Source organism: Paralichthys olivaceus, chromosome 8, assembly GCF_024713975.1.
Source record: "Paralichthys olivaceus isolate ysfri-2021 chromosome 8, ASM2471397v2, whole genome shotgun sequence".
Lineage (NCBI taxonomy): Eukaryota > Metazoa > Chordata > Actinopteri > Pleuronectiformes > Paralichthyidae > Paralichthys > Paralichthys olivaceus.
The window spans coordinates 18,288,449-18,313,609 of NC_091100.1; the positions used below are offsets into that span (position 1 = coordinate 18,288,449).

The 25,161-nt window shown below is 42.6% G+C and overlaps 3 protein-coding genes across 7 annotated transcripts in view; all 3 read left to right on the forward strand.

Moving 5' to 3' along the window:
• The first annotated feature begins 109 nt into the window (after positions 1–109).
• On the forward strand, positions 110–5,325 carry LOC109627563 (nucleoredoxin-like protein 1). 2 transcript variants are annotated; one of them, XM_069530792.1, is made up of 4 exons: positions 110–359; positions 1,701–1,970; positions 2,076–2,165; positions 2,680–5,325. In XM_069530792.1, the coding sequence occupies exons 2-4, from the start codon at positions 1,735–1,737 to the stop codon at positions 3,053–3,055; spliced, it is 702 nt and encodes a 233-aa protein (XP_069386893.1). In that variant the 5' UTR covers positions 110–359; positions 1,701–1,734; the 3' UTR covers positions 3,056–5,325. The 2 variants fall into 2 exon arrangements, with proteins under 2 accessions (XP_069386893.1, XP_019939718.1); XM_020084159.2 differs by having other exon boundaries at positions 115–354.
• A 278-nt stretch (positions 5,326–5,603) lies between these two features.
• On the forward strand, positions 5,604–8,235 carry LOC109627341 (nucleoredoxin-like protein 1). Of its 3 annotated transcripts, XM_069530794.1 has the most exons (5): positions 5,604–5,741; positions 5,859–5,877; positions 6,108–6,383; positions 7,444–7,533; positions 7,669–8,235. In XM_069530794.1, exons 3-5 carry the CDS (start codon positions 6,148–6,150, stop codon positions 8,012–8,014), a joined length of 672 nt encoding a protein of 223 aa, XP_069386895.1. In that variant the 5' UTR covers positions 5,604–5,741; positions 5,859–5,877; positions 6,108–6,147; the 3' UTR covers positions 8,015–8,235. The 3 variants fall into 3 exon arrangements, with proteins under 3 accessions (XP_069386895.1, XP_069386896.1, XP_019939393.2); XM_069530795.1 differs by having other exon boundaries at positions 5,635–5,877; positions 6,086–6,383; XM_020083834.2 differs by having other exon boundaries at positions 5,637–5,877.
• A 2,059-nt stretch (positions 8,236–10,294) lies between these two features.
• LOC109646914 (adhesion G protein-coupled receptor L1-like) overlaps positions 10,295–25,161 on the forward strand; it is a 28,914-nt gene continuing 14,047 nt past the window's right edge. Inside the window, exons 1-5 of one of the 2 annotated variants that reach the window (XM_069530668.1) lie at positions 10,295–11,209; positions 20,453–20,572; positions 22,790–23,003; positions 23,512–23,621; positions 24,470–24,484. In XM_069530668.1, coding sequence (XP_069386769.1) covers positions 20,503–20,572; positions 22,790–23,003; positions 23,512–23,621; positions 24,470–24,484 — 409 coding nt within the window. In that variant the 5' untranslated portion in view covers positions 10,295–11,209; positions 20,453–20,502. The remainder of the gene's footprint in view (positions 11,210–20,452; positions 20,573–22,789; positions 23,004–23,511; positions 23,622–24,469; positions 24,485–25,161) is intronic. The other variant, XM_069530669.1, reaches the window with a different exon arrangement.

Sequence of the window (25,161 nt, forward strand, 5' to 3'; positions counted from 1 at the left end):
CCTCATTAAGTAATAAGATTGTTGCTGTTGAGCTGGAGTTTTAAGGCCTACAGACACACACACACACACACACACACACACACACACACACACACACACACACACACACAGGAGCAGCAACCTCTGCCCCTGAGTTACAGCCCTGCCACACCTCCAGCGATCTATAATCTCTCTCAGTGGACGACAGTGAGCAGTGTGAAGATAACTCGGTGCTGAAGAGGCAGTGAGAGGTGTCACTTAAATAACAACGTATTTAAAGGAAGACGGCAGACGCAGAGAAAGAATGCAATGGCATGAAAGAGAGAAGAAACTCTGGACATATTTCTTTACCTGTGGGAGTTGAGGAGTTTCAAGGTGAGGTAAATTATTTTTGGTGTATTCAGCTGCCACTGCACCTACACAGACTGATGGGCTGTTAAATTAGCCACTAACAAAACAAGGCAGCATTGGTCGTATATATCTGGTGCAATCGATCAGCTTCAAAAAGTGAAGCGGATGATTGTGAAATAACGTCTCCAAATGTAGGATTTAATCACTGACCTTTCCAAGTCTTACAGTAAATCCTCCTCTCTTTTTTTTCTCCAGTTAAAGTCCAAGCGCTGCTCAATTTCAAACATATTTCTCCTACATCAGCCTTGGAAGTTTCAGTCCAGAGCTGCAGTCTCAAATAGATCTGGCACAGCTCAGAGCCAGAGAGCCAAAACTAATTTGCGAGGTTATCGCTGTCAATTCTCGGCCTGCAGCGACTGCAGCGACAGTGAAATACAGGCTGGCCGAGACAGATAAAGCACATTTCTCAGCTGTTGAGGCCTGAACTTTATTTCTAAAGCTGAAATTTATTTTAGATGCAGTTTTTTTGTTCTGAACCATAAATCTCCTCTCAGAAAACCCAGTCTCATAAAAGCCTTATTCATCCCGGTTAGCTGGTTGTGGCTGGGCTGCAGTGTTGTTGTTAGATTATGATTATTTTTGTCTAGAAAAAAACCTGAACTAGATGTCCTTCAGTCGGCCGCAACATCAATAAGTCAGTGAGCAGCATCAGTGAATTGAATATAAGGCCAAAATGTTTTTACTGAAAAATAGAGAAGGTTACATTTGTGGACCTATTTCTTAATGATAATAATAATAATGTACAAATGTATAATTTCATTTGTATAGTGCTTTTAACAATTCTCAATGGCACTTTACATAGGATTAAAAAGAGCAGATAAAAGCAGATCAAAGAAAAAAAACTATAAACACAACATTCACATAATAATCACAATTGAAATATAAGATGAATGTTATTTTTAAATAGTGTTTAGAAGGTGGGCAGTTTGGACGGAAGGACCCAACTATGAGGAGCAGGGTATTTGTCTTTAAATGTCTTTCTCGCAGCTAAACAATCATATAGAAGACTGTATTTCATCAGGATAACAGGAAGTCCTGATTATATGTATTGTATATGTATGTCTTAAGGTGTAGGTTTGCTTGTGCTGCTCGATCGCTGTCAGACACATCTGACACAGTCCTGATGCAGCAGATTAGCTGCATGTTTTTTAGGAGGGTTTTCCAAACTTTAAAGAGTAACATAGAGCACCAGATTAAAAAGCTGTATTTTTGTGTATTTCACAGGCGATGAACAGCACTGATAAACATTATGCTTCTGTACTGTAGCACATGTGTATTTACAGATTTTAACACTTCTTCTGTCCACATAGGGCTTTCACCCTTCCCTGCTGCTTTCCTGTCATCATGGTGGACTTGTTCCTGAACCGAGTTCTAGTCGAGAACAACTGGGATCAGGATGAACTCAACACTGAGCGCGAAATCATCGGGATCCTGGAAAACCGCATCGTGCTGCTGTTCTTTGCCTCCTCCGAGTGCAAAAAGTGCCAGGAGTTTGTTCCTGTTCTGAATGAGTTCTTTACAAGGCTGAAGGATCCGGCCTACATCGAATACCCCAAACTGCTTGCACTCATCTTTGTCAGGTTTCTGTCTTTCCTTCATTTTTTCTTAGCTCTTAATGCAGGGATTTAATTTCACTGTTTTGTCATTTATAATATTTCAATTTCCCATGTCCTCTCTCTCTGCAGCATGGACCAATCAGAGGAGCAGCAGGAGAGAGTCCTCAAAGAGATGCACAAGAGGGTTCTGTTTCTGGTGTTTGAGGACCCGTACAGGAAGTAGGTGGATGCTAATGTGTGAATGTGTGAGAAGCTGCATAAGGCTTCGGGGCAAACTCAGTTCAATATGACAATGGAATTCAATAAAGCACGTACCCCTGCCAAGACCCAACTTGCCTGAATTTCAATCAAGCAGCACCAAATTGTACAAAATCATCAGTATCAGTTTCCTAAACATGCCTGATTGTTTTCCATCAAGATCAGTGAGTTATGTCCTGGGAAATTGGTGAACATGTCAAAAAAGAAAGCCCCATTTTGCGTGTTAAAACAATTGATTAAGCTAATCCTGGACCAGCCTCTTTGTCCACATCTACTCCTAAAATGTAATGGTTTCTTTCCTGGTCCACGTCCCATTCTTCCACTAAGAAAATAAGTTCAGTAATTTTTAAGAAATCAAACAAGATTAAAAACATTTACTTCCTTGGTGGAGGTAAAAAAGTCTGTTCCATGGAACAATGATATTTCAGAATTATTTGCATTTGAAATACATGCACTTTCTTTGTCTGTGCTTCAGGGAGCTGCAGGCCATGTTCAAGGTAAAGGACGTTCCAACAGCCGTGGTCCTTCGTCCAGACGGCTCCGTCCTCTGCCCGAACGCCGTGCAGGACATCTGTCGGTTCGGCTCCGACTGCTTCAGTAACTGGCAGGAGTCGGCGGAGCTCATCGAGAGAAGCTTCATGCTCAACGAGGAGTTTGACAACCTTAATCTGCGCAGTGCCACTGAACCTGTGAGGAGACTTAAGTACAAGACAGAGGACGACAAGAGAAAAAAAAAATGGTGGAAGTTGTGGGGCAAGGCCAAAGATGGATATACAGAGGAAGAAGAGAAGGATGAAGAGTGGGATGAAGAGAGAAAGGAGGGAAATAAAGGACCATGGAGGAGAAGATGAAGAGAGAGGGTGTAAAAAAAAAAATAGAAAAAGGCAAAACCTTTTGTGTTGATCCTCTCTAGTAAGGATGTCTTACTGCACTTCAGGTCCAGTGTCCTGTGTAATTTCATTTCATTCACTGAAAATGCAGCTTATTCAAGAAATATTTTCCTGCCTGTTGTAGCACGTACTGAAGAATCTTAAAAGGGCACACTGAGCTTCTTGTCATGTAATGGCATGTAGAAGCATAACATAGTGTACAGTGTGGTTCTATAGATCACAAGGGAAAAGATCCAGATGCTCACTCTTAAGAAATCTGCCATGTTGCTGTTTCTACTGCTACATATTGTATTTCTTATATTATGATTATTCTGTTATTGAGGTGTTAAAATACGATCCTGTTTAGTTTTATCAATTTGCCTATAATGTCTGCAGTTAACTGAGAATGAAAGGTTTTCAGCCATGTCAGCTGAAAAGTTTTCAAACACAGAAACACACATGTTCAGAACTTGTCTCTGCGGAATTTGTTGCATTCACTTGAGAAAAAATATGCTGCTGTTTTTCTTAATGTATTAGATAGCTCAAAATCCTTTTACTTTCCATCTGATCATTCTCAGAGTCTTGAGGTTTCTGCGCAAGCTAATAACAATAACATCTATTTCGCTTTAGCTGTTTTTTACACGCACTGAACTCTGGAGATTCTCTGCACTTTCTCTTGTGGAGGATTTGAGAGCCTCCGGATCATCTGCAGACTTTCTAGCCCCTTAGTAGAGAATCCGCAGAGATTTGGGACAATACGATGTGAGAACACAGTGGAGGATCCCCTGCTGGATTCACAATGAGTGAGTGGGGGGTTGTTGATGCTTCTAACAGGCAACAGACGCAAAAACGAAAACACAAACAAAAAGAAAACAAATATCTCCTTGTGAAAAAGTGGTGTCACACATAAAGAATTCACCATCAAAGATGTCCAGAGAGTTTGTGGTGCAAAGAACCGACACCAGTGTCTTGCCTCTTGCCTCTGCAGCGGAGTTAATACATCACTTCCTGCCTCTGCCTGCTGCACACGGCTGCTCCACCCCTCGCCTGAATCCTGTGGAGGATTTGCAACTGTTGTGAACGTGTCTGTGCAGAGAACCTCCTGCTGTGTTGTTCATGTGTTAGAGGATCCTGCGAGTAAAGTCCGGACTTTATCCATAAATACAAGGATCTGCCAATGTCTTAATCCCAAACCAAAACCAGGATGGCACTCAGTATTGTGCTTACCTCCATGATGGCACCAAATTTCACAAACTCATTTATGTCAATTCCCAAAGATCCAAGATCCATAAATTCTTTTCTGGGGAAATGGTGAAAATATTGAAAGAAAGTAAACATTCTTGATCTGCCCCTTTTCCAGATCCAGACCAACATTTATCAAAAAACAAACAAACAAACAAATGGACAGGGGTGAAAATCATAGACTGTATGTAAGGTAATAAAACAGGTAATAAAACTGGATCAAACTACACAGGTGGGACATGCTTGTTCCGATGAGACTAAATGAGAACTTCTCTTTTTGAGGTATAGGCTATCTCATTAATTACGAAAAAGAAGAGCTGATTCTTTTTTTTTTTTTTTCATGAAAACCCTATTCTGAGATAACAATGTCATTAATTGAGCAGATTTTAAATTATATTTTCTTTTTGAGTGCAACATGCCCGGAACATACAAGCACTGATATATGTGTTTAAACTGCTTTTCAGGAGACAGGAATCAAATACCAACTCAACTGTGCAGCTCTCCAGATTTATTTTAGCTTTTATTTTATTCTGTTGTTCTCCTTTTCAGACCCAGTAACTCACCTCATATAACTCCATCTCTAGATATGTCGGGCAACTGTTTTGAAAACTACAACCTAAGTACAGACGACGATACGCAGCTCTTTGCTCCTGCAGCTCTGCTGGATGTATAAATTGAGAACTGTTTGCCAACACTTGGTCATAATATGTAACGACTTTGTGTTTCTCTGCTTTTTTCTGTTTTAGCATTTTTAAGCCCACAAGTGGAAAAAAAAAACATGAGTTATTGCAGCTTTAAACTAAATATAGGCGCTGGCGCCTGCTGGTGTTTTAACACTCACATTAATATTTTATTAAACACTGGGTTATCTATTTTTTAGAATTATTTTTGCAACTCTTTGTTATATCGTGGTTTGTCTCCTGAGATTTTTATTTTGGTACTAAATAGTTAAACAAGTACAAGTTGTATTGTTCTTTAAAAAGAGAAATAAATGATCTTTACTGCTAACACACACTGTGTCTGTCTCTCACTGCTGTGGCTTTACGGCCAAACCAGGCTGAGTCAAACTATATGACCAGATATTCCCTGTAGTTCTGCCCCTCCATTACCTACTGAACAATAAAGGTCTCACTGTGGCTCACTTCATTAGCTCTTTCTCTTTTTTTTCTAACATGTCTCTTATTCTGTTATCTCTGTGGAATTCATTCACACGTATATGCTTGCTTAGTCACTGCCCTCTCTCACACACACACCCACACACACACAGACTGTGATCACTTCATACCACTTGTCCCTCTGTCACCTTGTCTTTCAAATCCCTCTCTCCCAGACAAAGGAGAGGGAGGTGGAGTGCGTGAGCGACACACAGGACAGAGGAGGGAGTGAAGAGCCACTGGCATCAAGGTGAAGGAGAGAGAGTCGATGAGTGAGTATGATTCACACTGACAGGCAGTGAACTGACTCAAGTGCGGCCCAAGAAGAAATGAGAAGAACAAAAACTTTAAATTAATGCTGGTCTCGTTTTTGGATTTGCTGCCTGGAGGAGATAATATTTGTTCGAGGTAAGCAACTGTGAGGATTATCCGATTGAACAGTGGGAAAGATTATGTGTGATTAATGGATAGGTGTGTGAATATGACTGAGTGGAAACATACTGTTCAGTACTATACATACTGTCTTTATGCACTGACATGTTCGCATGTAAAACCCTCAGAACTGTAACTGTGCATTTTCCTTGATTTCCCATTGACCCAATGAACTTGTCTGAAGATGTTTGAATCTCCCCCTAAAGCCTCCTAAGCCTCAGTCCTTATCCCTGTTGACCCTTCATCATGGTGGACCTGTTCATCGATCGGGTCCTGGTGAAGAACAACAAAGAACATGATGAGCTGGACACGGATCGTGAGATCGTCATGCAGCTGCAGAACCGTATCCTGATGCTCTTCTTCGCCTCGGCTGCGTGTGACGGCTGCCAGCAGTTTGCTGTCACGCTCAGCGACTTCTTCAAACGGTTGACGGACGAATTCTATGTGGATCGCTCTGCTCAGCTGGTTCTCTTATACATCAGGTACAACACACACACACACACACAAACACACAAACACAAACACACACTAAAGTTAATTAAAGTTTTGTAAGTTATTTTTGAAACAGTTTTGTTTCGGTGAAATGCTCTTCATATCCTGATATAAAAAACAAAGTCTTCTGTGACCCTCGCAGGACTGTAATTGTCATGACACTGGCAGGCAGGCAAGTTGTAAGAGAAGATCTGTTTATTCAGTCCAAGAAACAGGCAGAGTCAAAACCAGGAGATCAAAATCAGGCAAACAAATCTATCAAGGGTCAGGCAGGTATCTGAAGTCCAAGAAGGCAAAACAGGGTCAGAACAAGAGGGCAAAAGTGAAAATACTGGAGAACTTGGCAAAACACAACACAAGACAATCTGGAAGGGATCAAGTGAAAATGACTGGATTATATACTGAGGAACTAATGAGTAAATGGACTGCAGGTGAGGAGGTGGGCGGGGAAAACCAGGAGAGGGAAATGAGATGATTGCAGGGCAGGGAAGAAAGGCAGGCTCTGAAATGACAGGAGAGTTAGTGATGAGTCATGGAACCAAAATAAACATAAAGACAAACTAAGAGTTAGTGTAACTACGTTAGAGTAATAAACACGACTGATCATTTCAGTCGGAACAAATGAAATGATCGGCTGGCATACCTGTCTGTCACTAACAGACCTGCCTGTGCTCTCATGAAGCCACCACTGAAAAAGAGACAATAGTCACAAGTTAGCATGTGAGTGTCATAAATGTCAGCCTCTAACGGTTGTCAGGGGGCGTACCTGTCAGCATCCAATGTCATGCATTTACAAAGTAGGTGTGTTTGTGTAACCTTAATCTTAATCTGTTGTCTCAAATGATGCTGAATATTCTCAGATGTGATATGTCGTTCCATCATTTCCTTCTCAATCATGCCTTCTCATCTGTTCATATCTTCATCAGAACCAAGTATCCTCATAAGAGCAGAACAGACATGAAGACATTGACCTTTAAAGAGATATTTTTAAATTGAATTTTAAAAACCCATCCATATTTCCCAGCAAGTGATTTCTCTTTCATTCATCAGTTTGGACGAGTCAGAGGAAGAGCAAGAGAGCTTCCTCAAAGAGCTGCCCAAGAAGTGCCTGTTCCTGGCCTATGAGGACCCCTACAGGAGGTGTGTGAGACTGGCCAGTCAGTTGTGTGCACACCCTGCTGATGGATGATTGCAACGTAAATATACCACCCTGCCTTAATCCATTAGCTCTGTGGCGATGTGTATGCCAGCATGTGTGTGTGTGTGTGTCCCCAGGGAGCTGGAGGCCATATTTAATGTGGAGGAGCTGCCCACAGTGGTGGTGCTGCGGCCTGACTGCTCCATCCTCGCCCCCAACGCAGTGGAGGAGATCCTGTTCTTTGGCCGGCACTGCTACCGCAACTGGCAGGAGGCGGCGGAACTCATCGACAGGAACTTCATGATCAGTGAGGACTTCGAGGGGAAATCCATGCGCAGCTTTAGCGACCCTGTGAGAAGACTCAAGTACAAGGTGGAAGATGAGAAGAAGAAAAAGAAGAGGAAGAAGGGCAGAGGTTGGGGTAAAGGCCGAGAGGGGGAGGTGGATGGAGAAGAGGAAGGAGGAGGAGGAGGGACATGGTGATGAAGACGAACAGCAAGAAGGAGAGACTGGAAAGGTTGCCATGATTAGTTAAAGCAATATTTCACAATGAAATATCAGACATTAATTAAAAAGTAGAAAAACTGATGTTAGTTGTGATTGGTCCTGACATCAAACACACCTCTGTCTGTGCACATGCTGACTACTAATAAAAAGTAATGTACCACACTGATGGAGCAATAAATGCTGCTACCTCAGCCAGACTCAGGAATGTCTTTGAATTCAGCCAAAAACCCAGTCAGGCCAAGGTTATGTCTGAGCCAAGTCTAACCATTACAGCTTGTTTTATTACACCATGGAGTCTATTCTGATCATTCCTCCATTTTCTATAACACGGCTCTGAAATCTATTTCTTTTTTTTCCACATGATGATTTGTTGCATCCAATCAAAACACGCCATGCACAATCTGAAACCAATGAATTAATCAGCACCATTAAGATAATTTTGTTTTATTGAGTGTTTATGAAAGTCATGCTGCACTTTACAGACTACACACAAGAAGCAATCAGAGCTATTCAATGGGATGCAAGTGAAATAATTGAAAATCTGGCTTTTATACATAATCAGTGATTTCCTTTAACTAACTCTGACTCATCGTCTTCTGCACCATAGAACGTGTTCAGCCTTTGCACACTTCTGTGCACACGGAAACTCTACTGATGATGCTTTTACATGTGATCAGTCAGAATCTTCATATGCAACATATCCACTAGCAACTACCACGCCCCAGCGATGAGTCTTTCAAAGGTTTCAATGGACACTGATGTGTTGGGTTTACAGGAAAGTGGAAGGGACGTTGAAGGAAGTGGTTGAGTTGAAGATGCCTCTCGTAGGCTAGTTTGGGAGGATGCACTGGTGACCGGGCGGATGGAGACTCAGTGTAGGGGGGTTCCGTCTCAGGCATCATTTCACACCAGCTTATCATGTGAATAGGTATGTGGGAAGGAGGATGAATTGATGTGGGTAGTGATGAGGGAAAGAGGATGAAGGGATGATGATATTGATGAGGAAAGGAGCATGAATGACGGATGAGCAGAGGAGGGGATGAGATAGAGGGATGAATGGATGTGGTATAGGAGAATGAATGGAGGTGGATAGAGATGAGAGAAGGAGGATGAAGGGATGAGTGTATTGATGAGGGAAGGAGGATGAAGGGATGAAAGAAGGAGGATAAATGGATGTGGGTCAGGATGAATAGAGGTAGGGGTAAGGTAGAGGGGTGAATGGATAAATGGATTTGGGTAAGGTTAAGGGAAAAGATTAATGGGTGGTGATAGGGATGAGAAGAGGTAGGGATGAGGTAGAGGGGTGAGTGGATGTGGGTAAGGATGAGAGAATGAGGATGAATGGATGTGGGTGAGGATGAGAGAAGGAGGATGAATGGATGTGGATGAGGATGAGCAGAGGTAGGGATGAGGTAGAGGGGTGAGTGGATGAAGGGATGGGAAAGGGTGGGTTGAATAATCTGACACAAACAGGGTGAGATGGGTTGACCATGTTGGCTTGACAGAGGAATAGAGGTGTAGTTGAGGCGTGGCCCTGCTCTTGATCCTATAGTTACCTGATAGTTCAAGAGGGAAGGTTGTGATCTGAACCTGAAGTACACTGTTTGCTGCATACAATTACTCCTTAGATGCATATACAAACAAAGCATCAGTGTTGATCTTTCTATTGCTGGAGAAATGAGTGTAGTGGTTGTAAAGCAGATGCAACGTGCAGGCAGAAGGATGATGAAGCCAGCATGTCCCCAGGTGTCATGGAGGTGTGACTGGTTGATTGGTGGGTTCTGTGAGCTTTATAGATGACAGTGACGGGATGATCGATGTTGAAGCATGCTGTGTCTGAGGCAGACTGACAAATAGGCCACATTTTCTGTCAGAGCTGCTCTAAACAAAGCTTTAAAGGATATTTTGCAAATGTCCGGGCTTGCTGGATGTGCTGCACTTGCAGGCGGCACAATAAACTCCCCTTCTCTCCTGCTCCTGGGATGGAAGACGTGAAAGTGTTCAAGCTAAATCAGAGCAGGTCAAATGTGTGGAAAGAGACAAAGGGCTAAATGAAGGGGAGCTGCTGTTTTATCCCCTGCTCCTTCTCTTTTGCCAACACAGCAGCTTGTTGTTGCTCACTAAGAAAAACCTTGATAATATAGTCGAAGCCCCCCTCCCTCCCCTTTCTCTCTTTCTCTCTCTCTTTCTGCATGTCTCTGCACACGCGCGTACACAAACACACAAGTGCACACACAAAAACGCACACGAGATTGCGCGCTCTCGAATGCAGAACGCGCAACAAGCTGGAGAGAGAGAGAGAGGCAGGAGAAGAGGAGAAGGACGGATGCAAGGCGAGGCCAGGAGCAGGAAACCTTATCTCTCTCTCTGCTCGTCCAGCTGCTCCTTTTTTAACCTCAGCATCATTTTATAACACGATCCCTGCTTTCCTTTTCTTTCTTTTTGTATCTTTGTATTTTAAAAGCTGCGTTCGCGTTCTGATGTGCCGCTGCGCCTCATCACGATTCCTCAAGGATATGCAAAGCGGCTGTTATCACGTCGACGGTAATTTCCATGAAATGCAAGGATGTAATTGAGCGACGTCGGAGGCGCTTATGATCAACGATGACAACAAGGCTGTAGGGATCGACGGCAGCTTTACAGGCAGAGAACGGTCTGCGCGTAAAATCTGCGTCTAATTATTGTTTTCGCCCAGCGGTCGCGCTATTTCCCTCCATCCGTCCATCGGGAGCTGTAGAAGGCCGATCGCCCCGCATCCTCTCTGGGCATGAAAACTCGTGGGAATTATGATACCAACGTGACGCGCAGTCACACAGCACTCAGCGGGGAAGACGACGCGCCTCGACAGGACGGAGGGAGGGTGTGAGGTCCAGCAGAGCGGAGCCCCGCACCGTGCGCTCATCACAGGAGGAGGAGGAGGAGGACGCCCAGTTGTTGTTGGACACATCGCGCTAATGACTGCTCTATAGCCCAGCAGGTATCACCCACCATCAATACCCCCCCTCTAAATATCTCATATAGTATTAGTATTATTTTCATGCGTCGGGCAGAGAGACAGCGCGGGGAGTACAGTGCGTGAGGGCGCGGAGAGACGGAATGCGGGAGACGCAGTGAGCGAAGAGGAGGAGGAGGTGGTGGAGGAGGAGGAGGAGGGAAACCGGAGGATTGACGGTAAGATATGGATATAGGCTATGAGGATGCACCCCGCCCATACTCTCTATATCTCCCTCTCTCCTCGCACGCACACGCGCACGTACGTGATCAGTGGGGATGGTGGAGGTGCCCTGCTCCTCTGCTGCTGCTGTCAGGGCCCATTTGATCACTGAGGGACAGGGGTCTGATTTGCTGCTGTGCTGGGCCTCACTCACTGCTGGCTGCCATTACAGCTGGGTCAGTAGTACAGGAGTGCTGTGAAATATTCATGGGCACGTGAACGGGCCTCCTCCTGAGGAGTGCAGTAGAGAAAGTGGCATATCATGATTTTCAGTGTCCCGTGTTGCATGGTCCAAAGGGTCTGCCATCGGTGGGTTGGTTTGTGAGACCCTCAGTGCAGTTGTCTGGTGAACCTGTGCACACTTCAAGTGCTGTGTATAAACGCAGAGTCTGGTTTGCAGGTTTGCCCAGATGGGAACATGAGGAGCGAAAGAGAGAGGAAGACGAGCGTATGCTGAGTGAGAGTCCATTATCAATATTTCAGAGAGGGGAAGAGAGGACTGGGTCAGTGGAGGAGGCCAGGGAGGGAGGCAGGGGTGACCATGAAGGAGGGGGGAGACAGACAGAGATGCAGCGGTGGAAGGACGACGAAGGAAAGATGAGTAAGGATGAGGAAAATGAGAGATGAGAATAGAAAAGGAATAGCTGTGTGGCTCCAACTCCTCTGTCAGGTGGAATTTCTTAAACACTTGTAACCTTGACTGTCAAGATTTTGTTTCTGTTGAATTTCTCATTTGTGTGATACTAGCAACAGCTTGAAGATTTTGCATATGAGAGGTGAAAATGATGAATAATTTGAAAATATTTATTGCCTACAGAGAAACGTTTGTGAACGCACATTGTAATAAGGTGACTCACTGTGTGCGTGTGTGTGTGCGTGTGTGTGTGTGTGTGTGTGTGTGTGTGTGTGTTTGTGTGTGTGTGGCTGCACTGTGCATGTTAGATCGAAAAGGAGAAGAAAAAACATAACAAGGTTTACTTCCATGTAGGGATCATTTACATCAATCACTGAGGTGAAAAAAGAAAATTGATTTGCTTACAGCACACAAACACGCACACACACACACACACACACACACACACGCACAGACAAGGATGGATTTGATGTCATTTGACTTGCTAATGCATCATATTGTTTTGTGTGTTACTTCGAACAGGTTCTCATCGTGTCTCTTTGCATCAGTCAGACACAGTGAGTTAGTTGTCTTGCGTACACGCTGAGCATCAATGCAGACCTGTTCCGAGCTGGGGGCGGATATATCAGTGTAATATTAATGCCATGACCCGAGACTGGCTGGTTCATATAGTAACAGAGTAGCTGATTACTTTCATTATGGAGCAACCGGCAAATTATTGTCATGATCAAGTATTAACTCAAAGTATCCAAAGCTTAGCGTGATGTAATGCCTGTTTTTTTTGCCCAACAATCAACAATTTAAAACCTTTGATCATATCTGACAATAAAAATTGTATATGATCGTATCTGAGATGCTGCATATTATGTTTTTTTGGAAATGTTTTGCTTGAAAAATTACTAAATGAAATCAAAATATTAGTTAATTCAATTGAAAGCTGTAATATTTCTGCTTATCATATAGTTGTGTCATCCTGGGACTGATGGCAGCATCACAGTTCAGTCATGCAAATTCCTGTTGTACTGGAGAGAGGAATGGAGATGGCCCGTTTGATTCTCAAATCCATATCCTTGTTTTTCTTTCTCAAAAGGCACAGATAATGTTTTTCTTTACATTGTATTACATAAGAATAGCTATTTATTACAATTTATTGTTGTGTTTGTTAATTCTCATGTCCAATTGGCTTGGGTGATATTGTTATACAATGTAATATATGAAATATACAATATTAATTATTTTAATGATCTTAAATTTGCTGAATAACTCATTTGTTGAGATGTTTGGTTCATCCTGTGAATTGAATATTCGACAAATCAAGTCACTGCAACACATTGATGAATGAAACCTCAAATCTGGTGGTTTACATCTCCTACAGATCCTCAGGGTCTACCTTCCTTCTGGTGCACGTTATCATCTCACAATATACCTATTGTCTGATGCGGCTGAATCACTTTCTGCCATCTTGCAAACAAAAGCCACCGGCTGCTCTCGGCACTGCTCTGTCTCACCTCGGTCAGTGATGGTAGAAGAAGCGGATGACATTTTGACACGCCTCAGGATCGCAATCTTGTTCTTTGTCCGAGTGACATGTTGAAACATCTAATATCATAGTAACATCTTGTGCTGACACACAAATCATGTTTAGTACAAAAGGGCACAGAGGGACATCAAGTCTGACACGACAGCCAGCAGACTACACTCCACCTTAGCGTTGGTTGAAATGACGCTTCCTCTGAAATGCCCCAGGTTGTGACTTTTCTGAATACGGTCTCATACCTAACTGAATGTTCCCGTCAGTTAGAAGGTGAAGGATTCTCATGTCGTGCTCTAGACATCAGAAGATGAAGTCGTTTCAAATGCTGAAAGAAAAGGAAAAGATTACACACACACACACACACACACACACGCACACACGCACAAGCACACAAACACACTCCCTTTATCATGCTGGATTCTCAAACTTTCCATCACATCATCCATTTAGGCTACATCATACCACTCATACATTTCTGCAACTCATTAAAAACCCTTTGCAAATATTTAACCAGCCCCGAGACGTTTGGTTCCTGGTCACTTCACATACTAGAATGTACATGTTCCAGGAACAACAAGGCTTTAATTGCAGCGTTTACCTGCTGTTTTATTATGAAAACTACGAGCAGAAAACTAAGATAGATCTAATCTCAGCCAGTGTGCTACATGGGTTTGCACAGCCGTAGGTACACGTTCAGTCCACACTGTCAGTCCTGCAGCATCCTATTTCCTAAGGTGGCTACTATCTAATTATTGGCAAGTGTTGATTTGAGCAAAAATACATTTTCTGCTGCTCACGCGTTCAGGTAACATTGATTTGATTGTTTATCTCATGATTAATTATTGTTGTATACAGCTGTCATATCTACAGTAAGCTCCAGTCAATAATCAGGAGGCGTGGCCTGAGGTATAGGGCCTTTTTATATCAAAGTGAATGTACCTATGAGTTTCTGACTCATTCACCCAACAAGTTCTCCAAATCAAGCTGCAAAATACATGATATGTCCAAGCTCTTTAACAATAGGCTACCACTAAAGAAATCATGTTCATCAATTGATTGATCATTTTGTCAATACATCTGAAAATAGTGGGAAAACACGCAGTATAATATCCACAGCCCAGTGTGATGTCCTCAAATCTCTTGTTTTGCCTTTGCTTGGGACCATTTTGGAGGAGTTGCGATTGTGATGTGTTTTTAATCATCTCTCACTGAGTCCTGTGAGAAAACATCTGGCTGGAAGTGTTTGTTGATATTTGAGAGTTGGGATGTTCTGCCAGAAGCAGACTGTTTTGGCCTGGACAAGTTAACACACACTGTCTGTCAATATGGTGCAACTATTAGTTGTGCGAAATGCTAGTGATGACAGTTTGTAGGAAAACAGATATACCGAACCTGTATCTCTGCCAAAAGGAGACCAACTGAGATGATGTCAAACTGTAAAATCTGACAAGTGGCTCTTGCTTACAGAATATCTAGGAGAGTGATTGCCTCAAAAAAGGTAAGTAAATATAACTATTGGTTATGTTTACTTCATATGTGGTTATTATTCAGATTCTAAACTTATTTGTAATTATTTAATTAATTTTATGAAGCTGTTCCAATTTCAAAATGTCTGGTAACATTACCTTGTTCTAAATTGAGCAGGTTAAACCACTTAAGTTAGTCTGACTTAACTGAATAGTTGTGTTTACTCACTAGAAACCAACAGTTAAATGAAATAAGTAAGCACAACAAAGAAAGAACCAAGTCGTATGCTACTTGAGCCGTTCCTCTTATAGCTGTGCCCAAACAGAACAGAAGATTTCTGTTGCTGAGAAGGGCAAAGGAGGAGGGAGGACTTAATATGGCATACAATATATGATAATATTTACAATGCAGAAATTGGTGGGATGTATGTTTGATACTGATCAAAATCTCACCCTATCATATCATTATCTTAGTGATTATTACCCCATAAACCTCACAACCACAACCCCCCTAAAAAAAAAATCTCTTGTAAAGAAACAGAGCCTTAAGACCCGGCTCCCTTCAAACAGCAGAAATTCCCATCACTAAAATATTCAGACTGGGCGATCAGCTTGAGCAAGACTTATCTGTAATCATAAAACTATGATGCAACGCTGGATGGTTCCTGTGCTGCTCTACTGCTCTACTACATTCAGTTCAGGAAGACCAGTTTAGTCAAGAGAATATATAGTTTTATACCAGTTTTAGGCAAAACAGGTAAATTACTCACATTACATAAGTTGACCACTCATGCAAAAAGCACAGGTATTATACAATTACTGAGTGTTTGTGTGTAATTGCTCTCTCTGTGCACCCCATAAAAAGGTTTCATTAAAAGACCATTTCACCTCTTGTTCGTCTGGGTTCACAATTTTTTCTTTACTTAAAGTTATTGTTTTGTCTTTGCCACCAAACCAAAATCAAAGAATATAAAATAGCTACCAGATTAGACAAAGAAAAACATCAAAACAACAGAAAGCTTAAACCAGCAAATGTTGGACCTTGGATTATTTTATAAGTAAAATATTTGCAGATTAATTTTCTAATCACTGCAGTCTCTTTTCAAGTCATAATTACAACTGGAAAAATTTGGATTATTCTAAAAACTTAATTATGACTTAATAACATGCCAATACCTGAAAACCACACTAACATGGAACCAGTGGATATGATGTTCTATCAGTGTGCAGTATTTCAATCCTCACAGGAGCACCGCAGGGCTTGCGTGGTGTTTCTCTCTGCGTTCGCAGGTATCTCAGACTTGGCAGTGACAAATTTCAGCTGCTCTGCCTGGCGCTGCACGATGATCAGCTACAAACAACACAGTGATAAATGAGCAAACACACGAGAAATCCTAGGATTCTCAGACCCTGAGAAAGTGCTTCTGAAACTGTGAGAGCGTGTTGTGCTGAGGGCAGGATTACGATCTGGATAAATATATGAGGGACCTTAATGTTTAATCAACAGTCCTGCAGCTTTTTAATAGACTCAATTCTTCAGGTTAAATACAATCTCTTGACTTCTCACAAACCATCCTTGTCTATGGAAAACTGAGGAGGCTTTTTGGCCCTTTGGCCTTCCATAGAGCACACATGCTGTTATTACCTCCACCAAGTAGGTTGTGTTTTCATCTGTGTTTGTTTAGTTGTTAGTCTGTCTGTTTGTGTAGTTTGCCGGATTATGCAAAAAATACTAAATGTATTATCATGTCATTCATTACTTCCACCAAGGAGGGTGTGTTCTCACATCTGTCCGTTCGTCTGTTTGTTGGTTTGTTTGCAGGCGACATTTTCATGAACATTAATGGAGGTATGAGCCACAGAAGAACATATTAACTTTTGTTGCAGATCCTGATCAGAGGGTGAATTCAGGAGTTATTTGTCTTTAACATTGTTGGGTTTTGTTTCTAAGAGAATAATGAATGGATCTAGATGTTATATACTGTATGAGCACTGGATTTTGAGATGTAGATATATGAAGACTAATGAGTACCAACCTAAAGCTCTGGATATACCTGCAAGCAATTTCCTGCTATTTTCTGTGTATATATTAAAGCCTGCCGCAGCATGTGTGCAGCAAAGACACAAATGCAGCACAGGTCCTCATGCTCTGAACTCAGCCCTGAGAGCCACCTGTGTTTCCTGCCTGCAACAAGCGAATGATTGACAGAGGGCGACACCTCCATTCCCCAGAGGCTGGCACTGACCAGACAAACACACAGGCTTTAAAACCCTGCAAGTGGCTCTGACTGTGGCGTGAAGGCCTCAGTCCTCTGGGAGCTGCAGAGGTCAACAGTCTGAAACACAGGCTTGGAGTCGCAGACGGCGCCATAGTGTTTTTTAAAAATCTTTTCTTAATCCTTAAACGTTGTCAGCGGTAGAGAGAGACAAGAAAATTCTCACCACTGTTATTATCAGAGAAGTATTTCAGCCATTAAAAGCTTGAGCTGTCAGAAGTCTAATCTCTCGTCCTCTCCCTCATTTCTTGATTGCCTCTCTCCATCACATTCACACACACTTTCTCTCTCTCTCTCACATGCACACAAACACACACACTCATTCATTCTTCCATTAGCAACACAACAGTATAAGTCTGTTTTGTCACTTTGTGCTTCATAGCGATCCACCCTCAGGCACTGATAGCTCTCTGACCAAAGGAGGGGGAGGTTACTCTCCCCTCTCTCCCCCTCTCTTTGTTGATTTCATGGCCTCCACCTCTCACAGTGTGAATCTTTGTACCTGCCCTGATTTCACATCAGTCTGAATGGTTTCCAGCACACTGACTTTTATTGGCGTTTATGTTTCATTCGCCTCTCAGCAGTGCAAATGTCAATTTTCATTCTTATTTATTGCTTCAATTTTTTTTGAGGAGCCAAACCACACAAGATGTCTTTGGCAGACTCCTGACTGACCCATCATTAGGGCATAATTTTCACAGTCATGTTGTTGATTGATGATTTTGTCTGTAATAAAAAAAAAAGTGAAAATGCCAATTACTGCTACTAAATCAAAGTCTTTAAATGTTTGCTTTATCCAGCCAGCAGTTCAAAACCCAAATATGTTGAATTTACAATAATATTTAAACACAACAAACCAGTATATTTCAGGAGTTGGAACCAACAGAGAATTGCTAACTTCCCTCATAAATAAATGAACCCCCTGAAGCTCATTGGCATGTGTCATGACACAATCTCATGCTGGGAAGTCAAACGCTGTTCAAACCCAGAGGAACTTCATTTCAAATTCAAGTGTTGAAAAACATTCAAATACTCGCTGAAACATGGACAGAAATTAATTTCAAAACATTGAAACTATTTGTGTGATGTAGTTATAAATTAAATTGAATCGACCGAAGAGGTGTAACACACAGTAGCAGCTTGGATCTGAAATGGCACCCACCTCCACCGTCCCTTTATACAACCACTTTTAAATTAAACACTAGATGTATTTTCAATCAAATCTTACACACACTCATATATATCAGTACCCTACATACCTGTATTCTTCCAACATACCCAGGAATTATTCTCTGAGAAATCAACAAAAATGTCTTTAGAAAATGTCCCACCTCGCAATGTTAGATAAAGTGTAAAAAACTCCTACACCCTGATCCAGATCTACACCCAAATTTGAAGGTTATTGACCCATCTTTTCATCAAGTTTCATGGCAAATCCATTCACAAGTTTTGTGTAACTCTACTAATTTAACAAATGTGGATGAAAACAGGGATTTAAATAACCTTAAACCTACACAAGGAGAGTCAGAAAGAGAAAACTACTGTCTTAATGCAGTATTTTAATTACCAACATAGTTTTGCATGATTTATCTGTTGTTACTGCGCCTCGATTAAGACTGTTAGGTACATTCAGATACGTCATTCAGGATGGTAAACGTAAACACAGTGAATACAATGTCTCTGTATGTACTTTGTGTATATGTACAGTACATTAATGCCTGTGCATATGTGTGTGTAATTTATTTCACTCCAGGCCCACTCCTCACACACTCTCACTTAGAGGCTGCTGCTCCTCCAAGTAGGCCGGCCGGTGGCCTGGGGCTGGATTTTGGTTGCAGGCAGAGAGCGCAGTGCTGCGAACAGGGGGCCTGGGTGTGTGGCTTTGTCAGGGCCCATCAGTGTCCTTGCTCTACTTACTCTGCATCAACACTTAAGGCTGTATGTGTGTGAGTGTGTGTGTCAGAGAGAGAGAGAGAGAGAGCAATGGGGGTAGCAAGCAAAAGAACATGCTGCCATAAGGGTTTTGGATGAGATGAGACGTATTGTGTGTTTGTTTGTGTGTGTGTGTGCATGTTTATGTATGTAATGAAAAAATGGAAAGGTTCTCTTTCCGCTGAGTCTCTATGTGTGTGTGTGTGTGTGTGTCACTGTGGTCTTTTATTACTACAGTCTTGTTGGTTCAGTGGACTTAAAGAAGGAAGAGATGTCTCTTACCTTTCTTCTCCATGGGTGTATGTGTGTGTGTGTGTGTGTGTGTGTGTGTGTGTGTGTGTGTGTGTGTGTGTGTGTGTGTGTGTGTGTGTGTGTGTGTATGTATGTGGGACTCCATACAGGCACAAGTCGTTGAATGCATGTTGGACATTTGTTAGGGAGTGACCTAAATCTGTCTGCCGTCATTACCTAACAAGAAGACGGAGAGAACAGCAAGTCACGAATAAATACACGCAAGGACACATGTACACGCACACACACTTCTGAGACCATGATGCTAGATTTTGTGCAGCAGCAGATTGGAAAATGCTAAGCAAGAGAGAATAAATGTGATGCCGTGCGTGCTGCAGTTCAGCCTTCATCCTCCCGTATGTCCGGGGCCAAGAGTTCAGTCTATATTAGGGAGTCGTATTACTGTTGTTCTCTTGTAGCTCGTCCGGCTGTGTCCCGTATGTTCCCTCGTAAAACTCCACAGCACAGCATCGCCCTCTGATCACCTGCGCCTTCAGTCAGCTGTTTATCCTGTTACCCCTGCCCTGCTGGGGGAGAGAGATCTCCGCCGCATCATTTATTTAGGATTACTGAAAAGTGGCCTAAGCCGAGCCCGGCCCTCTGCCTGGGTGTGTGTGTGTGTGTGTGTGTGTGTGGATATAAAGATTAAGGCTCTTTTATGGGTCAGTGGCCACTGTTGCTCCTGGCTAATTACGGACCTAAAACACGTACTCACACACTCGCGCTTTTACTCACAAACACACACTCAGATAAACACACCCTGCATATCTCTTCACTCTCGCTCTCTCTCTCCCTCATACACACTGCACTGTGCCATCTCCATGGTAACAGCAGATTGAGGGACTTTTCACAGCACTGATTGCCCAATTGTTATGTCTATTTCTCTCTCTCTCTCTTACTCCTCTCTGTCTGATTCTCTATTATTCTGCCCCCCCCCCACTCTGCCTGTTTTCTGACGGTCATTCTCTTATTGTCAGTCTGTTATATTGTCCATTTAAAACACACACACACACATGCTGTATACAGAGTTCTTCTTCAATCTCACACTTCTTCTGGTTTCTCTCCAGGCTCTCCTAACACGGCCGGTGGTGTGACGTGCTAACTCTTCCTGCCCGGCATGGCTGCGTCACTGTGGTTCCTGGGGGTGTGTGCGCTCAGCCTGGCTCACGTCGCCCCCTCCAGCCAAGGTAAGCGTAGCAGCACTGAGGTAGTAACCTGGTATGGTGCTAAAGAATTACGGAAATTTAAATGCAAAAGAACAATAGTTTGTGCCTGTGTGACGTAGATTTGTGACTCAGGCCTCATCCACACTACTAACTTTTGTTTGATCAACTCTGCTATGCTTGGCATCCACACCACTCTGTAGTTTTAGAGCTGCTAAAACTGTGAAGTTTGGAAACGCTGCTTGCTCCATTTTTGTTTTAAACCCCGGGGCTGTGTTTTAGTCTAGACAAGCAGAAACAGAGATGTTTGGAAACGACGTAGACACTCAAAACTGATTGTTGATTCGGTCTTTCCAGTCAAGACATAGCCTTCTCTGATTCATCAGGCTCCTATCACATAACCACCTTCTGGAAAAAAACCACTGGCATTAGCCTCGGCTACCAGTGTAGAATGAAACATCAATTACAAGCATTGCTGACCTGTTACCAGCTGTTCAGCAGCAACATGATTCATTTTACAATGATACAACTGCTTATATGTAAAGGAGACAAGATTCGAGCAATCTGTGTTTCACTTGATGTACATTTTCAGGGCTTCCACATGGAGTTTAACTTTGGTGAACCACAATACTGCGTATTCGCTAATGTGTAGCCGCTCACTCAGGTGTGTTAGAATGGACGAGGATTAATACTGATACGGAGCCAAAATGCTCTTGTAGACAGAGCTTGTTTTAGTTTGAAAATACCATTTTGAAGAAAACGTAGCAGTATGCTTGTAGCCTAACATGAAAGACATGTGAAGCTGGACTCAGATCACTCGAGCCACAGAAAAGCCCTGTCATCTTGGCAAAGTTTGGGAAATGCTGTGTCATGTGCAGCTCGCCAAAGGGATGGATTCAGTAGTAATCAGGTCATTCAGCACCACAGACAGTTACAGTTATCTGATCGCCAACATTACAGCTGAGTTTGATCCTGATGCTGCAGACACATTCTGCATGTGTGCATGATGATATATGATACTCCAGGTCATGTGAACAACTGGATTAAGGTAATAGTACTGCTTTCTGCCTGCAAAGGAAAGAAAATGAATTCCCATATTTGTCAAATAGTGTTGAGCACCTGACAATCAGTAGTAAAAGCTTTACCCTCCACACTGACTGGAAATATAAACTACTGTGATGCACCTATGCATCACTTCACATGCAGGTGTCACAGTGCAGGTGTGATGTGATTTATATCATCAATCACACTCTGCATCCAGCAATGCTTCCAGTTAGCGCTTTCACATGTTTTAAAGATTAAATAAAATCACACATGCTAATGCTTTCATCAATTGAATGTATGTAAGATGTTTGTATGACATTTACTTGAGGGATTATCAAGGCACCAACTCATGATATTACATATCTAATTTATTAGGTATAAAACAGGTATTTAAAGGGAAAATTCAACCAATTTCCCACATGAAGCTGTGGATCCTCATCACTTGTGTCCTTTTCAGTCTGGGGAACGAATCGCTCATAATGTCACGGTGGCTCTCGAGGGAGCTTTTCACTGTCCGAAAAAAACAAACCTAAATGATGTCATCAGAGTCAGCTCCGCCTGGGCTTTTAGACCACAAATCATAACAGCCTCATAGAGGCAGCGTATTTCAGCCTCTGCTGCAATTTTCACCATTTTCTTTAGCGGAGTGACTCTGGGGACGGCCAGGAGCTATCCACCACTTTGGTCCTGAAATATCTCCACTGCTATTACATAGATGGTCCTGAATTCTTTTTTCAGATGTTTATGTTGCTCAGACGATGAATCTTTCTGGTGATTCTGCAACACTTGTTCACGTTTGTGGTTTTTGGTTAAATGTCTCAAGATGTAATAAAAATTGGGAAAACTTCAATCCGCACACTGTGATTTTGAGTTAACATGTAGACATTACCAATCTACCAAGCTAAAAGTACTGTTCAAAAGCAGAGCCGCTGGTGTTGCTTGGAGTTTTCATCAACTTTATGAAAAGGTGCAGCACTAAATTGCTGGAGTAGCCCTTAAGCTCTACAAATAATTTCAGTCCCTTACGTCCTATGAAGAGATAACAATGACTTCGACTAAATTAAATCTGTCAACTAAATTCTCCAGTGGTGCAATCGTATAAATGTAAAATCTTGATTTTTGTTTTCTCTATTGCTTCTTCCACCTTTCAAATCTCACCCCTCCACCATCTTCCTCACCCCTGTCCCTTATTGGCAGCTATGTCCCGGGCTGCCATGCCATTTGGGCTGCTGCGCAGGGAGCTGGCATGCGAGGGTTATCCAATAGAGCTCCGCTGCCCTGGAAGTGACGTGGTGATGGTGGAAACTGCCAACTATGGACGCACCGACGACAAGATCTGTGATGCAGACCCCTTCCAAATGGAGAACACACAGTGTTACCTCCCCGATGCATTAAAGATTATGGCCCAGAGGTGTGTATGTGCTGGGATACACACTGTATACTGTGTTTATGTTAGAGCTTAAATGAGATGGCAGACACACACATTGTCTTGCAGTTCTTGTGCAGTTTGCATTTGAGTACATGTACATGTGAATGTTTTGAAAGCAGGTCAACCAATCAATGTGGCCTTCTACAGTTTCACACATACAGTTTGTGCCCACTGCCGCAAAACATACGTGTGGATTGGAAATGTAAGACAAAGCCGTCACTAGTGTTGTACATCATGTGTACGTGCAAGTGTAGTAACCTCTCCAGCAGAGTGTGAGTGCAGGGCTGCACCATTAGCTGTGTACTCAGCAGTGTTTTCCTAGAAGAACTGATCAATATTCACTGGGAGGGAGAGGAGACAAATGGAGTGTCCTTTGCTTCCCCTTTCCTGTCTTTTAATCACTCCCCCACCTTCTTTGTTTTCTCATTCCATCTTCCCTTTCACCAATCCATTAATCTATCCATCCATCCATCCATCTGCTGTTCTCCAGGTGTAACAACAGGACTCAGTGTGTCGTGGTCGCAGGGGTCGACGTGTTCCCAGACCCTTGCCCTGGAACATACAAGTACCTGGAGATCCAGTATGAGTGTGTCCCTTACAGTGAGTATGCATATATACATTAATGCACACATACACACACACACACACACACACACACACACACGCACACATGATTCCACGTAGATGTGTGCATGTTGACAAAAAAAGCAAAATAGAAATTTAACCTGTTTTTCAAGCTACATTTTAGGTTTTAAGGTGTTTTTTGTTCTTATAACCTCTGATGTCGACTGTGTCCCTGAAAGATTGAGGGAGAGAAAAGTTTTTTTTTCTCAGGAAGTGTGCGTGTCTGTGCGTGTGTGTGTAAAGTACAGACAGGAAGTTGGATGAAGAAAGAACAGAGTGAGAAACTGTAGGACATTTGCATACTACATGTCTTCTCTGTGTGTGTTTGTGTGTGTGTGTGTGTGAGTGAGTGCATGGGTAAGGGAGAGTGTGTATGCAATTGCGCGTGCATGCGTGTGTGTGTTTTCTTTTCCAGATTCACGCCACAGGAGTTGCTCTCTTTTCTCCACAGGAGCCTGATTAAGGAAAAAAGGACAAATCTGGGGGAGGTGGAGAGAAGGAAGGAAAGGGGAGGATGGGGGGTAGTGGAGGAGAGTAGGGAAGAGGAGTACACCGGGTCTCTTTTGGTGCTTCTCCCTTTCTTTTATGTGAACTATAATGTTTGTGGTGAGAGAATGAGCTCCAAAGTCTTTATCTGTGCAATTTTTTCTTTTCTTTCTTTCTCGCTTGCTTGTTTTCTTTCTTTCTCACTCGTTCTCTCTCTCTCTCTTTCTGTTCTCCTCTCGCGCTTGCTTTCTTGCTTTTCTTTTTTTCTTCACTTCCCTTCTTTCATCCTCTGACTTCTCTTTCTTTCTCTCCCTCTTTTTTTTCCTATGCTTGAGTAGAAGTGGACCAAAAAGGTAAAGACATATACATTGTAGCATCTTGATCTCTCCTTACCCCCCGACCCCTCTCTTTTCCTCTCCTCCTCTTCCTCTCTCTCCGACCATCTCTCTCTTCCTCTTATACCCTAGGACGTTGTTTCGTAGTCATGCTGGATGTTGCCCCCCCCTTTTTTCATTTCCTTCTCGGTTCTTTATTTTCCTCCATTTTATCCATCTCTTGTATGGAAACTCGCCTTTTATCCAATTTTATCCAGGTTCTGCACCTCGTCTCTCTTCTTCTTGTTTCTCTATTTCTCTCAGATTTCCTCCTCTCTTCTTCTTGGTCAATCTCTCTGTCTCCTATTTTCCCTCCTCGCTCTATTCGCAAACAAATCCGCAAACACATACGCAAACACAACGACTCACACAAACACGGACATAAACTTCTTTAAACTATTTCTCTGATCTACTTCCTGTTCGCACACAAGCACCCCCTCTTTCTTTCTCTCTTTCTGTGTTTCTTTCTGTCTTTCCTTCCTTCCTTCATCCTCCTCATGCTTATTTTCCCTTTTTCTTCCCTTGTAGGAAGAGCCCCTTATTTATCTTCATAGGAAAAATAAGACCAAATGTGTGTGATTGTGTATCCGTCCAGATGTGTGCTTACTAAGCACTGTTTATGTGTGTGTGAATGTGTGTGTATGTGTGTGTGTGTG